At 64.2% G+C, this 14,441-nt stretch overlaps 1 protein-coding gene and 1 long non-coding RNA gene across 3 annotated transcripts; one reads left to right on the plus strand and one right to left on the minus strand.

Moving 5' to 3' along the window:
• Positions 1-73: 73 nt before the first annotated feature.
• Ncf4 (neutrophil cytosolic factor 4) lies at positions 74-13,673 on the minus strand. 2 transcript variants are annotated; one of them, XM_078052804.1, is made up of 10 exons: positions 13,448-13,673; positions 8,591-8,675; positions 8,016-8,088; positions 7,306-7,376; positions 5,671-5,798; positions 4,757-4,814; positions 4,177-4,275; positions 1,896-2,026; positions 1,676-1,741; positions 74-456 (listed from the first exon to the last, which is right to left on the minus strand). In XM_078052804.1, exons 1-10 carry the CDS (start codon positions 13,477-13,479, stop codon positions 261-263), a joined length of 939 nt encoding a protein of 312 aa, XP_077908930.1. In that variant the 5' UTR covers positions 13,480-13,673; the 3' UTR covers positions 74-260. The 2 variants fall into 2 exon arrangements, with proteins under 2 accessions (XP_077908930.1, XP_077908929.1); XM_078052803.1 differs by having other exon boundaries at positions 8,016-8,169; positions 13,448-13,669.
• On the plus strand, positions 5,794-12,994 carry LOC144378532 (uncharacterized). The gene is made up of 2 exons (XR_013440284.1): positions 5,794-6,093; positions 10,547-12,994. It is a non-coding gene; the product is annotated as an uncharacterized LOC144378532 (long non-coding RNA).
• Positions 13,674-14,441: the final 768 nt, after the last annotated feature.

The following is a 14,441-nucleotide window of genomic DNA, read 5'->3' on the forward strand; positions in this document are numbered from 1 at the left end:
GCACACAGCTGGTGCTCACTTAACAGTCTTACTCCCTCTTTCTCTTCTCCAAAGCACACCCTTTCCCCACACCTGGCCTTTGAAGGTTTATTGGATTCAGATATAAGGGTAGGATGGACCCCAGCCAACCCCACTGGTCCACCAGCCTCGGAACCGGGACGTCTGAGACGTGCTCTGGGTCTTTCCCAAGGGCCCTCATCTCCTCCGAGGGGAAGGCAGAGGTGCCAGGCCCCCTGCGCTCGCCCCAGGCCGCCGCGGGCTCAGGGCGCTGTGCTGTAGACGCCGTAGTTGTCCTTCTGGGTGATGTGCAGCCTCCAGGGGAAGAGGCGCTTCTGGGAGGGGAGGCCCTGGGCCTGCTTCACCATGAGCCGCACGTCCTCGTCCGACAGCAGCCTGACGAGGTCCCCCTCGGCGTCCTGGTAGTTCAGGGCGATGTCCTCCCTCTGGAACTCCCGCCTGCGGGGGACAGGTCAGGGCTCATCTGGGGCCTTGGGCGTGAGCAGAGAGGCAGCCCGGGTCTGAGGAGGTCAGCTCCGCACAGGTCCCACCTCCAGGCGCCCATTGTGCAGACGGGGAAACCGAGGCTTAAAGGGGAGGAGGGTTTTCACATGACTTCAGTGGCCTGGGCTGAAGTGTCTTTCAGGCAATGCTAAGGTCCTAAGAACTGTCACAAACAAGAAGAAGCAAGGCTTCGGTGGGCACAGAGCCGAGCAGAGAGAGTCCCAGAAAGAGACGTGCGTGGAGCTGAGGACGGGACCTGTCCTGTGCAGGCAGCAGGAGGGCGGCTCTCTCCCACCCTGATCCCATCAACCCCTCACAGACAGTGATCAGACAGGCCACCAGATATGCCAACAAAGGTGGTCGTCACAACGGGGCGGTGACCTAAGCGGCCAATCAAAAGGCATCCACAGAACGAATGCCTTGATTTTGGTGCCCGGTGTGTGTGTGCGTGTGTGTGTGTGTGCGTGTGCGTGTGTGTGCGTGTGCGTGCGTGTGCGCGTGTGTGTGTGTGTGCGTGTGTGTGAGTGTGAGTGTGTGAGAGTGTGTATGTGTGTGCATGTGTGTGTGCGTGTGTGTGCGTGTGTGAGTGTGTGTGTGTGTGCGTGTGCGAGTGTGTGTGTGCGTGTGCGTGTGTGTGCGTGTGTGTGTGTGAGTGTGTGTGTGTGAGTGTGTGTGTGAGTGTGTGTGCGTGTGTGTGTGAGTGTGTGTGTGTGTGTGTGTGTGTGTGCGCATGCATGGAATAGTGAGAGGAGTTAAAAGATCACGTGGTCCGTTCCCGGGCCTTTCTGACCTTAGGGGTCTCCACATTTCTAACGGGTAGGTCTCACTTTCATGGTAAGGAGCATCACCACGCTCTTACGGTCCCATGAAATGACACGGCCGCCACCTGGGTCTTGGCAGGCAGTGAGCTCCCTGGCGGTGGAGGGCCCAAGTTCAAGGCGTTGCGTTAGAGATCCTAGTTCTAGTTGTACCTCTGGAGTCACACACTGTGACCACAGCCCAGGCCCTTTGCCCCTCTGCAGCTCCCTCCTGGGCTCCTGTCACATGGAGAGGGGACACCCAGGCTGCGGGGTTCGGATGAAGGTGACCTGGAGGCAGGACACCCACCACCCCTCGGGAGGTGTGTCCCCCCTCTTTGTCATCTCCTGACTCCCGCCGCCCGCCCCGCCCTCACCTCATGAGCTCCAGCAGGTCTTTGAACAGTGGCGTGCTGTTGAGGTCCTCCTCCACGGCAATGTCCCTAAGAGCAACAGGAGGTGGGGGACATCAGGCTGGAAGGCGGCACCAGGGTGGGCTGGCACGAGGCTGGACCTCCACGTCTGACAACTGCACGTGGCTGCTCCCGGGGGAGGGAGGCGGTGACGGCTGGGCCAGCCCCGCCCGCGGCCACGCACTTGATGGTGCTGACGGTGTCCTCGTAGTAGAAGCAGCGCAGCCAGTTGGTGGGGTCGTCCTCCTCGGGCAAGTCCTTGAGGATCTTCACGAAGGAGGTCGGGAAGATGCCCGTGGCCCCCTGGGACGTGCCCTGAGGAAGGAAGGGGCTGCCTGGGTGGGAAAGGAGGGGCAGCGGGGCCACGCCTCAGCGCCCTGGGCCCCCTATGTGACAGGAGAAAGCAGACGAGGTCTGGGTCCCCTGTGGAGGGCGGGGGCTTTGGTTTGGACATGGAATGTCCCCAAAGGCCCAGGGATAAGGGCCTGGGGCCCAGGATGGTGCTGTTGGGAGGTGGTGGGCCTTTAAGGGGCGGGGCCTGGGGGAGGTCCTTAGATCATGGGGGGGTGACCTTAAAGGGAACAGTGGGACCCTCGCCCCTTCCTCCTGCTGTTTTTCCAGGTGGCTCCCAGCCATGAGTGAGGGGTTCTGCCTGGTCCCAGGTCCCATGCTCCTACTGCGACGCACCCCGAGGCCAGCTGATCATGGGCTGGGAGCTCCAAAAATATGTGCCCCAACAAAGCTTGTCCCTTTTACAAGTAACAGGAGCCGACAGAGAGGGAGGTGAGGACGCTCCCCGCTGTCCAGCCGGGACTCCGCTGGGCTTTGGAATTCAGGCCAAGGTCTGAGCTTTCTGAAAAGAGTTTTCACCTCATTCACTCATTCAAAAAAGACTCCCCGAGCCCCAGCTGTGTGCAGATGACCCTCTGCACCCTCACGGACAGCCCATGACCTGGAGGGTGGCAGGGGACACTGGACAAGCAGGTGAACCCTACAGTGACAGATGGCGGCAGGTGTCAAGGAAGAAATTAAGAGGGAAGGGAGAGAACAAGGGGTGTGGAGGGGCCGTCGGGGGTCCCTGAGACACCCTGAGTCCCTGCTCTGAGTAGCCGGAGGTCACGTGCCCAGGCCCAGGACCTGGTCCGGCTGGTGTTTTGTGCACTTTGTCCCTTGACCTTCAGGACAAGCTGACAGGAGACACGTTCCTTCTGTACAAACACGTAAATGAGGGTCAAAGAGACGCCCTCCTGCTGCCCTGCCCCTCCTGCAATCTGAGGCCGCGGCTGACCGCGTCCTGACACACAGGGCTTCTAGAAAAGGGCAGGAAGGGAGAAGACTTCCTCTTTCTTCAGAGAGACCCGAGCTGCCCCTGGGCAGCCGCGAGCCGGGGAGGAGCCTCGGCTGGGGGTAAAGGGAAACTGCCGCGTCCCCCAGATGGTCACCACGTGCTGCCCGGCAGTGTCTGGACACCAGGCTCCTTCCTCCATGGTGCCAGGACCCCTGGGGCTGGCCCCGCCTCAGCCTGTCCCAGAAATACCACGTCAGAGGCCAGCGCCTCTCAACCCCCAGTGACTCTGTCCCCGGGAGAAGATGTGGACCGGGGGTGGGTGATGGGCATCTGGTGGGGAAGCCAGGGATGCACCAGGGACAGCTCCCATGAGGCCCAGGGTCAGCGGGGCCACTGCTGAGGAAGCCTCCGAGACCAAGACGCCGAGGTCAGTACCCCTCACCTGCCCAGGGCCACCCGCTCCTTCACCCGGAACCAGCGGCAGGTTTAGGGGCTCCAGAATGTTCTGCTCCCAGCATGCACCTGCCTCCCCAGGTGAGTTCTCACAGCCCCAAACCTCCAGACCTCAGGGATCTCATCAGATGGCATCTCTTCCCTGGGACTCCCTGCACCTTCCTCCAGCCCTTCCTCTGCCCGGCACAGCTCCATGACTTCAGCTCCAACCGGACCTCCAACCTGACCACATCCTCACCTCCTAGCCTCCATCTTCCTTCCAGCCTCACCTTCAGCCTCACCTCCAGCCTCACCTCTATCCTAGCCTCCATTCTCACCTCCAGCCTCACCTCCATTCTAGCCTCCATCCTCACCTCCATCCTAGCCTCCATCCTCACCTCCATCGTCACCCCCATCCTAGCCCCCAACCTCACCCCCATCCCAGCCTCCAGCCTCACCTCCAGCCTCACCTCTATCCTAGCCTCCATTCTCACCTTCAGCCTCACCTCCATCCTAGTCTCCATCCTCACCTCCATCATCACCCTCATCCTAGCCCCCAACCTCACCCCCATCCCAGCCTCCAGCCTCACCTCCATTCTAGCCTCCATCCTCACCTTCAGCCTCACCTCCATCCTAGCCTCCATCCTCACCTCCATCGTCACCCCCATCCTAGCCCCCAACCTCACCCCTATCCCAGCCTCCAGTCTCCCCTCCATCGTCACCCCCATCCAGCCTCCAGCCTCACCTCCAGCCAGTCTTTGTTGACCCGACTGAGGAGGAAGATCACGTCTCCGGCTTTGAAGCTCAGCTCCAGTTTGCTGTTCCCAGTGAAGTCAAACAGGGCCTGTGGAGCAGCACGGGGGACACAGTCACTGAGCCCCCCCTGAAGTGCTTCACGGGCTTTGGCCTCCTGTTTACAGATGAGGAGACTGAGGCTCAGGGAGGAGGCTGAGGCACGGTGGGCTGGTGGACGAGCTGGCATGGGAGGCCGGGTCTCCCCGAGTCCAGGACAGCGCTCCCCCAGAGCTGGTGGGCAGCGCAGGGCGGGGAGGGCCCGACTCTCCAGCCTGGCTCCGGCCCCCAGGCCTCCCTGCCCAGCTGCCCTCCCCCACATGGTTTGGAAATGCCACTCGGGGTCTGAGTCATCTCTGAGGCTTCGGTCCCCAGCAGGGGACCAGATCTGGAATGGAGATGGAGGGAGGCCCTCTCCCCTGCCTGGCCTCGCTGGTCAGTTCCCGGGTGTCCGAGGCTGAGCCGCGGCCCCTCACTTCCTGCAGAGCCCCTCACCTCCCAGACCCACAGGCGGACGGGGCGCGGCCGGGTACCTCTGCGCGTGGAGCCTCCAGGCGGTCCACGCCGGGGCCCTTGGGGGACACGCTCTTGCTGTGGAGAGAGGGGGGTGTCGGCCTCCCTCCCCGTTCCCTCAGGCCCAGCCCCCCCCCCCCCCCCCCGTGCTGGGGGCTCCTGCGAGGGCCGGGCGGCCGGAGGGCCAGGGCCACGTGCAGCACCCAGGCTGGCGACCTTCCTCCTCACCACGCTGGGGCCTTCCCCGTGGCCCAGGAGGACGCGAGGGGTGGACGCCCAGCGCTCAGGGCCTTCAACCGGCCTTCCCCTGTGTCCCCAGGGAGGGGTCCCCGCAGAGGAAACCAGGTGACTGCCCTGCTCCAGGGCCCCCTGCTGGGCCGCAGCTGGAACTGAGGTCACCCCCGCCTGGTGCACAGGGAGAGGTCACCTGCCGACAAGGCTGGAGGGGGCACTGGAGGCAGGGCGGGCCTCTGACGCTGGGGCCTGAGTCCCCCCACCCCCGCTTGGCCTTGGAAGCCCCCCACTACTCCGCTGCTTTGGATTCCGGGGTTATTTTCTGCCCGTGAAGCCAGGAAGGGAGGGGCGGGCTCTCTGAATCAGGAGCCTCAGCGTCCACCGCTGGCCGGCGGGGGACTCCGGCCACCAGGGACACTCGGGAGGGAGTGTCTGCGTGGAGTGGCCCTCCACTGCCTCTCCTCTCCCCCTGCCCTCAGGCACCCCGAGCCACCTCCCGTGGGTGCTGGGGCACTGGATCTTCCTGGGGCCACCTCCCAGTCCCCAGGTCCTCGCCTCAACGTCACCGTCACAAACATCAACACGCCTGTCCCCCAGCCCTGAGCGTGGCCTCAGGGCAGAGCTGAGCTCGCCCTTCTCTCTCCTCCCAGGGAGAAGACGCTCTTCCAGGGGGGACTCTGGTCCAGTCCCAGCCACTTACACTTTGCGCGTGCGCGGGCGGAGCCGCCGCAGCGCCTGGGGCACTTGCTCCGAGTCGTAGGTGGACTGGTAGAAGAAGATCCTGACGTCCGGGTCCATCAGCACCCAGACGGGCAGGCTGAGGAGTTTCTGCAGGGCGAGGGGCAGCACAGGGTGGACGGTCAGCAGAAAGTCCTGCGGGTCCCAGCTCGGCCGCTCCGCCCTGTCCCCCGACCTCAGCTGCCTCTCCACTCAGGCTTCCCAGGCTTGATGACCGAAGCCAGCCGCCCAGAGTTCTTTAAAAGCCAGCAGGCTGAAGGTGACATGTCACGGGCTTTGCTTCTGGGGACCCCTGGCTTGAGACCCGTTCATCTGGAAACAGCTACAGGCCTCCAGAAACAGCAGCAACAGGGACAGCAGGTGACAGTGCCCGGCACTGAGCTGAGTGAGTACAAGTGGGACCATCTCGCAATAAGCTGTGAGTTAGGATCAGAGAGGGAAAGGACCCGCCTCAGGGCCACACAGCCTGGCAAGTGACAGAGCTGGGGCACTCAGGGTCACAGCTGCTAAAGCTCACCCCTGAGCTCAAGTCGAGGCAAGATGGGCGTGTTCCCCCGTGACTCCAGTTAACAGCAGTTGGTGGAAGTGACCGTGAAGGGGGCGTTTCTAACAGCTGTTTAACCATGGAACAAGCAGCCTGGGTCAGGCCGGGCGACGGCCAGCTCCCTGTCCCTGGGGGTGTGCCACCTCCGGATGCTGTTGCCACGGCGAAGCTTCCTGCTCTGAGGACCCCGGGTTCCGGAGCCCAGCGGGACACACACAGGCAGAGAGAGGCCCCCCTGGGCCTCTGGTGGCTAAGACTGGCCCTGGGGTTCAGAGCATCCCCCCAGCTGCCCTCCGCCAGGCCAGACTGCCCGTTTGTAGGTAAGAAAACCAAGGCCTCTCTAGGGACGATGGCTGGCGCGCCCAAGTCACCCAACCGCCAACGTCAGAGCCGAGACCAAAGGCTCCGAGTTCAGTGCCCTTGGGCTGTGCGGTCCCTCGGCTGTGAGCAGGGCTTCCCTCTAGCTTCCCCAGGCTGCGATGGAGCGAGGCTGGCACGTCTCTGGTGACGAGGTGTCACCACCTCCTGGGAGCACGCCCCCCCCCGCCCAGCGGGTGGCGTCCTTCCCTGACCCCAGGGTGCCTCTTAGGAAGCGCTGTGTCCCGCCTCATGGGGAGGCAGCCGGTCTGCGGGTGGGAGACTCTCGAGGCCACCAGCCAAGACCAGTGAGAAGAGCCGAAATGCGGCCTGTGCTCCGGGAGGGGACGTGCCACCCCCGGGACCTTCTCTAGTTGGCACAAGTTTGCCGTCTGGGTGGGACAGCCTGGACGCCATCCCCCCGTGACGCAGGCCTACGTGTGTGGCTCCTGTGGCCACCGTCCACCTGCTGGCCTTCCCGGGGCCCCTCAGGAGCAGGCCTGACCTATCCACACTGACCCGCCACCAGGCGTGGACGTGGCCTGGGGGCCTGGGGCGCTGCGCAGAGGTCTGCCTGTTCACACTGCAGCGCCCAGGAGCTCGCTGCTTCTCTCCCCAGGCCGGGCCTGTGGGGACCTCGGGAGGGGGCCCGTTCAGTGGAGCCCCCGTGCCCAACCCCCAGTGCCTCCCGCGTACCTTCATGTAGGCGTTGAGGGCGGGAATGCGCATCTCGGCGATCTCCTGCTTGACCCCGACGTAGACCTTCACTGAGGAGGAGAGGTGTCCCGGAGCTGGCAGTGGTGCTGCCCCCGCAGGCCCCGGCGCCAGGAGCCACAGGGCCTGTACTCGGCCATTTCCCCGTCCCCCAAGACAGCGGTCCCCCACCCTGGACGCATGGTCAGGCCCCGAGCAGCTGTCACACATCTCGTTATGTTCGACTCCCTCCAGAAAGAGGCACTTGGTGGCACTTCTCCGGCATTAGATTCTCTAGACCCCACAAGCTGCCACCTTCCGAGGTGCCACCAAGGTTAAACCGTGGGTCCTAAGTCACGTGCCATGAACGAATCAGCGCTCAAAAGCAAGAGCGCTCTGGGGGCAGGGCAAACAGGTGACGGTCTGCCAGGAGACAGAGTCCTCTCCAGGAGCCCGCAGGGACCCCCGGAGCCAGCACCCAGACAGCCCGCCAGGAGGCAGGTGTGGCACCTGCCTGGCTCCCAGAGGCAGGAGTGTGACAGGCCAAGTTCAGAGAGGTGGTCGCGGCCGGGGAGGCTGGCAGCCCCTCTGTGCCAGGAGGGAGCTCACAGGCTAAACCCTGGTTCCCACATCAGACTGCCAGGGGACCCCAAGGGCGCCGCCCGGGGCTGGGCCTGGCTCGGCAGGCAGCACCCTGGGAGCGGCCAGCCTACCTGGGAGCGTGGGCAGGCTGCAGGTGAACCGACTGGTCTTGCTCTCTGGCCCGAACCGCTCCTCCAGCTTGCTCTGCAAGGCATAGAACTGGCGGTAGCGGCGGTAGATAAGGTACTTGGATCCCCCTTTTGTCTTCACCTCGATGACAAAAACCTAAGGAGGATAGAGGCCCCAGAGGGCATCAAGGTCAGGAAAAGAAGCCAAAAGACAGAGGGTGGAGGCTCAGAGGGTGGAGGCTCAGAGGGTGGAGGCTCAGAGGGTGGAGGCCCAGAGGTTCTGGAGAGGCAGCAGTTTCTCTGAGCCTCAGTGCCACATTGGTGCTGGATAGTTCTTCACTGGGCTGTCCCCTGGGCTGTGGCAACCCAGGATTCTACCCACTAGATGCCAGTAGCAGCCCTGCCCAAAAAGAGGTAAGAGACCAAAGGTCTCGGGGTCTTGCCAAGTGTCCCCGAGGGGTAAAATGGGTCCTGCTGAGAAGCACTGAGGTAGAAGCTGACGGATGAAAGTGGGGGTCCAGAGGTCAGAGGGCAAAGGTTCAGAGGTCAGAGGGCGAAGGACCAGGGCGGGCTCTTACAAAGTGGCTGGTGAAGCCCCTCTTCTCCTCGATGTCGGCGATGTTGGCTGAGATGGCCACGTCGTCCGGAAGCTGCTCAAAGTCACTGGGAGGCAGAGGGGAGGGTGCGATCATCACCCTGAGGTGGCCCAGGCCCGCGGGGCGCGAGGCAGGGTGTACCCCGCGCTCCCCCGCCAGCACCCCTGCCCGTGCCTGGCTGTCACTGCACTGGGCACAGAGTGTAAGGGAGCTGGGGGGACCAGGTGTCACCAGCCGGACGCCGTCTCACAGGTGGCTCTACAGTGAGCTCAGCAAGGGACAGGGCCTCCTCCGTGCCCGGCCCTGCTAGGCCTGGGTCCAGGCAAACAGCCCGGACAGAGGGCTGTGGGGGGAGAGTCCCCCAAAGACACCTGTTAAAGGCTTGGTCCCTCAGCTGGCCCTACTGGGTGCTGTGGACCTAGGATGGGGCCCAGGGGCCTTCCTAGGACAGGAGGGTGGGCGCGCTCCAAGGGGACTGGGGGGCCCTGCGCTCTGGCTCCGCTTGGTTCATGACATGGGTGGTTGGCTGAGCCACGGCTCCTGCTGCCACGTGCTGCCGTCACCAGGGCCCTGGGCAGGGGGGCCACAGCCTGGGAATAGGCCTCCAGACCCGGGAGCCTTTTTGTTCTATAAGCTGAGCCGCCGCGTATCTCATGATAGTACCACGAAGCTGACAAATGCAGACTCCCAGAGAGAGAAGGGCTGATCCTGCCGTGCTCGGGACGTCCACAAAGAGGAGGTGGCCTCTGAGCCAGGTCTAGGCAGTCACACAGGAAGCCACCAAGTGAGCCTGGGGGGAGGGTGTGCCCGGCAGTGGAACAGCATGTGCTAAGGCTCTGAGGCGGAGGAGGGGGCCGGGTCGGGTGTGGGCAGAACCTGGTGCCATCTGAGGCTGAAGAGCAGGGGGGTCCCCGTGTCGGGCAGGGAACTGCAGCAAGTCCCAGCGAGGAGGTGCAGGGCTTCAGGACCTCACCCAGGCCCCCGTGGAGAGGGTCAGAGGCAGCGCTAGGGGACACCGCGCCCCCGGGAGCTCCTCAAGGGACCAACAGGGAGAGGATTCAGGCCCGAGCCAACAGCAGGGACAGAAGCAGGGGACACAAGGGACAGTACCTGGGCAGACGCTGCTCGCATTCGCTCTGTCCCCTGCTCTTCCTGGCTCATCAGTGTCCCTTTGTTCAGAGTGGCCCCGTGCCCATCCCCAAGGGCAGGATCTGAGCCACGCAGCAGGCTCCCTCCTGTCCCCGGCCCCCCTGCAGCTCAGAGCTGCCATGTGACCCGTCCCGGCCAATGAGAGCTAAGAGATGACCTCGTCCGGGAGCCTCTTGAGAGTGTTGGCTTTCCTGGTCTGGAGGGATGCACGAGGCTCTTCCCATGAAAGCAAGTGTGACATCTGGATCTGCAGCCGCCCCAGGGCATTTGTGAGGCAAAAGCATCTCTGAGTTGCGGATCCTGAGGTCACTGAGCTGAGGACCAGCTGTGGCTCCCTCTGGACTTCTTGTTGTCTGAGCAAACCAACCCCTGGTCATTGTTGAAGCCACGGTCAGTTCCTCTTTCCCTGCAGCCTAACGCGTTCCCCGGCTGTGAGTTGTCCCTATTATGACCAGCAGGGTGTGGGCACTGCTGGGGGACAAAGACCAGTGCCAAGAGTGACGCCTTCTGACCGGGAGCGGGAGGAGCAGGGTGCGGGGCTCAGTCAGGGACAGGCTTGTTCTAGAGCCCCATGGAGGCCCCCGGTCAACGCCCAGCAGGAGGCGGGTGCAGGGCTGGAGAACGGCGGGCTCGGCTTCAGGGGCAGAAGTAACAGCCTATGTCACCTCCTATGTCACCTCCTGTGTCTCTGAACCCCGGGGAAGAGCCATCAGTGAGCAGTGACCAGGAAAACGGCCCAGGAGAGGGGACAGGCACACTCAGCCACTGAGTCCTGCCCTTTGTCAACAGACGGAAAAGGAGAAGCCAAACCATGAAGCAGGGAGGGGCTGCCACGCCCGAGGCCCGCAGGTGTCCCCGACCGTCCCCAAGAGACCTGGTCCTCCCAGGGTGGGGGGCTGCTTCAGAGCCCAGGAGCTGCCACCAAGAGTGACCGAGGTGCAGATGACCCCCCAGCTCCAGCGCGCCTCTGGCTGCTGGCGACTGTCCCACTGGTCTCTGCCTTGCCCCGAGTCGACACCCCGGGGACAAGCTGCCCCCCACTTCTCCCCAGGGCTGCGAATTTCATCTGCAATAAGACAGAGGTGGGGCCGGAAGGAACTGGAAGGGCAGCTTGGGCAAGACTCCCTCCAGTCCACGTTTCCTGAGTGGGCACCGGGCACAGGGCCCTCCTCCAAGACAGTGTCACCTTTGGCAGACTGATGCACAGAGAGGTTGATCAACCTGCCCAAAGAAGCCAGGATTTGAGCCCCAGCAGGCTGGTTCCCGCGTTTCCTCTGGATCCTTCAGGCCCTCCCAGCAGCTTGCTGTGGGAACACAGGTGACCCCATCCTCTCCCCAGCTGCAGTAATGACCCAGCAAACTGCATGCAGCCTTGACCCCAGGGCTGACACTGGCGCGGCCACATTAAGACACGGCCTCGGTTCCTTGGGCCTCCCAGCTTCCAAGGCAAAACGGGCTCTCGCAGGCTGAGGGTGGTCGGGAGGGCTTCACCAAGGAGCAGCGCCAGGGATCGCAAAGAGGAGTTGGCCAGGGGGCAGCAGGAAAGGCCTTTCAGGACAGGGAGATGGCACGTGCCAAGGCCCAGAGCCACACAAGGCCAGTAGAAGGAACTGGGGGGAAGTGGGCGTGGCTGAGCCCAGAGCCTCGGCAGAAACGGCTGAGTGGCAGGTGCCACTCACCAGGGCCTTCCCGCCTGACTCTCCCTGGGGATGGAGGGGGTGGAGAACAGGTCAAGCAGGCAGATGCAGAGCAGAGGGGTCGAGGCTCAGGTCCAGGCCTGCAAAGATGAAGACCCGATTTCCCCAAGGCCATGGTCCGCGGGGACCTTGGGAAAGGGCCACTGTGTTCTGGCCTCTTGCACATGCTATAAAACAGAGGTGCCCGAGGCTCTTGTGTCTTTGGATGGCCACACGGTCCGTCTGTAAGGAGCCCAGGCTGGAGGCCCTCAGGAGGGCAGGCAGGGACTGTGCTCTCGACGCTTCCTCAGTGTGCAGAACGGCACCAGGCGCTTAGTAGGTGCTCAACACACAGCGGTGACCTCCGTCTGATTTAGCGAGTGCGCGCACAGGTGGGTGACTGTGGCCAGGAGCCTGCTGCGTGGGGACTGGGCACGGGAACCCGGAACCAAGTTGGAAGCCTCCCAGGAGTGGCCACTCCCGCGGCGACCCCCACCCAAGTGTGCGGGGCCAGGGGCCGGGGCTCAGTGTGCGGAGGCGCTATTCCTGAAGAGTCCACTTCGGGCCTGGACTGGGGAGGCCGGGGCTGGCAGGGCCCAGGGTGGCCCCTTGTCCATCTCTGACCTCAGAGTCCAGAGCCTCCCACTGGGTGAAGCTGTCCCCTGTGTGTCCTCTGCCCTGGCCTCAAGCAGAGCCACGCAGGACCCCTTTCAGGAGAGGCACTGCAGGAGCCGGAGGCCAGTGGCCCCCAGGGCCTGGCTGCGTGGCTCCGAGACGTGGTGGGGGATGAGCCGGCCCCCACTGAGGGTCAAGGGCACCTGCATCAGGGACAGAATGGGGACAGGCACACAGCCCCTGATGTCATCTCCTGAAGCAGGAAGTGGCCCGAGTCCCACCAGCTGCAGTTTCCGGAGGGTTCCAGTGTGCGTGTCGCCCCCCCCCCCCCAGAGCTTGTCAGGAAGAGGGGCCGGGCTGGGCAGGCGGCCGGTGTCACCAGGCCCCAGCGCCACCCTCAGTGACCACAGAAGGCCGCAGTGATGGCCCCATCCCCGGCAGCTCCTCCTGATGCCCTCCCCGTCCCCTGCACGTCCCTCTGAGACCTGGAAGTTCCACCCCGGCTTCCCCCCAGCCCCAGCTCCACCACGGCCCCCTCCCCACCGGGCCCCAGTCTGCCTTTCTCTGGGAATCCTTGGGGGTTCACACGAGCACCCGCTCCCCGATGTCACCTGCTGTCCCCTGCCCGGGGACCCCACAGCCGGAAGCTCAGGCAAAGCCTTCAGCAGGTGCTGGCCGAGCGTGGCTCCGGGGCCTGGGAGGCCTGCGCGCGGAGCCCCAGCCTTGCCCCTCGGCTCCCTGCAGCCCTGAGCGAGTCCCCGTCCCCTGAGGCCTCAGTGCCCAGGGGTGCAACCTCAGCTTTAGACCAGAGACTCGGGACGTTCCAGCTCAGACTTGCATTCACTGATCCCTCCGCAGCTGGCACTGAGCACTTAGTGCCCGGGTCGCCCCCATCCTAGGGGCCAGGAGCAGCCCAAACAGACCACAATAAATAAATAAATAAATAGTCACGAAGTTTGCTTCCAACGGGAGCCCGCGATGACAACCATCAGTGACATGCCGCCAGTGTGAGCACCAGGGGGAAACAGGGCCAGAGGAGGCAGGGGCAGCTCCCGATGGCTGCCTGGAGGAGGCGGCAGGGCAGCTGAGCCCAGAATTGGGAGGCAGGACGGGGCTAGGACTCCATTTGAGCGGACGATGGGAAAGCCCTCGCTGGCCACGGGGCAGAGGGAAGAGCCCCAGACTAGAAGCCGCGACACGGGTGCCCCAGGCTGCCGCCCACCTGGCCTGTGGCCCCCGTGACAGTTCCCCTGCTGAGCCTCGGTGTCCCGTCCCTGTGTGAGGTCGGTGGTCACACGACACGGTGCAGGTTCCTGGGTTGCAGGTCTGACTCAACCTGGCCTCTCACAGAGGGCCGGCCTTGCTCCCCGAGGAGGCCGCAGGGGACACCCCCACTCACCTCTCCGCCCGCAGCTGCTGGGCCAGGGCCATGGCGGTGGTGCTCGGGGACAGGTGGAGCCGGTCCCTCGGCTGGTCCCGGCTGGGGCCCTCCTCACTCCCACCTCGGCTGCTGACCTGCCGTCCTGGGAGTCCCCAGGAGCCACCTCCGGGAGGCCCCACCCGCTGCCCTGGACCCTGGTGGCGGCTCCTCCTCTGGCCTCACTTCCTGTTCCCCACTCCCAGCTGCACAGCGATGGGGAAGTCCCCTCCTCGGCGCCAGGCCCGCAGGAGGCCACTGACTTCCTTGGTGCTGGTCGCTGGAGCCAGGCCTGGGCTGGGCATCAGAAAGCCCCGCTCTATCAGAGACGCAGTGCCCCTGCTGGCCTAGCCCCAGGGGCCTGTGACCTGGCCATCACTTGTCACCCTCGGGTCCCTCAAGTCTCACCTCACTCCCTCACTGCCAGGCCTCTGTCCCACGTGTCCCCAGGCCCGGAAGGCGGGTTTCCGCCTGGCCAGTCAATCCTTAGGCTCTGCCCAAATGCCGCCTCCTCCAGGAAGCCTCCCTGGCTCCTCTGCAGGCCTCAGCCTTATGGGGTGGGAAGGGTGGTTTAGGCCCCTTCTTCCCCTTACCCTGGCCCTGTCCTTCCCTCAGCCCGAGATCCCGTGCCCAGCCAGTCCCCTGGGCAGAGCTGCCAGTCTCAGGGACTTCATATCACAAGCCTGAAGGTGCCCTCCCTGCTCAGCCTCTTCAACTGCTCTACCCTGTGCTCAGGAGAAAGGCCACACCTCCACCCTACTGGCCTCAGAACGCCCCAGCCTCCTCCCCCAGCCTCCTCCCCCAGCCTCTGTCTCTGGAGTGCTCAGGAGCTCTGCTCCCCAGGGTCCTGTGTCACTGTCACCTCTTCTGGGAAGCTCTCCTCCTGCCTCCTTGGGTCTCAGCTGGGAGGTCACCCTCTTCCTGAGGCCTCCGCTGACCCGTCACCCCGAGTCAGGCCCCTCTGTGTCGGCTCTCT

Source organism: Ictidomys tridecemlineatus, chromosome 6, assembly GCF_052094955.1.
Source record: "Ictidomys tridecemlineatus isolate mIctTri1 chromosome 6, mIctTri1.hap1, whole genome shotgun sequence".
NCBI classification, from domain to species: domain Eukaryota; kingdom Metazoa; phylum Chordata; class Mammalia; order Rodentia; family Sciuridae; genus Ictidomys; species Ictidomys tridecemlineatus.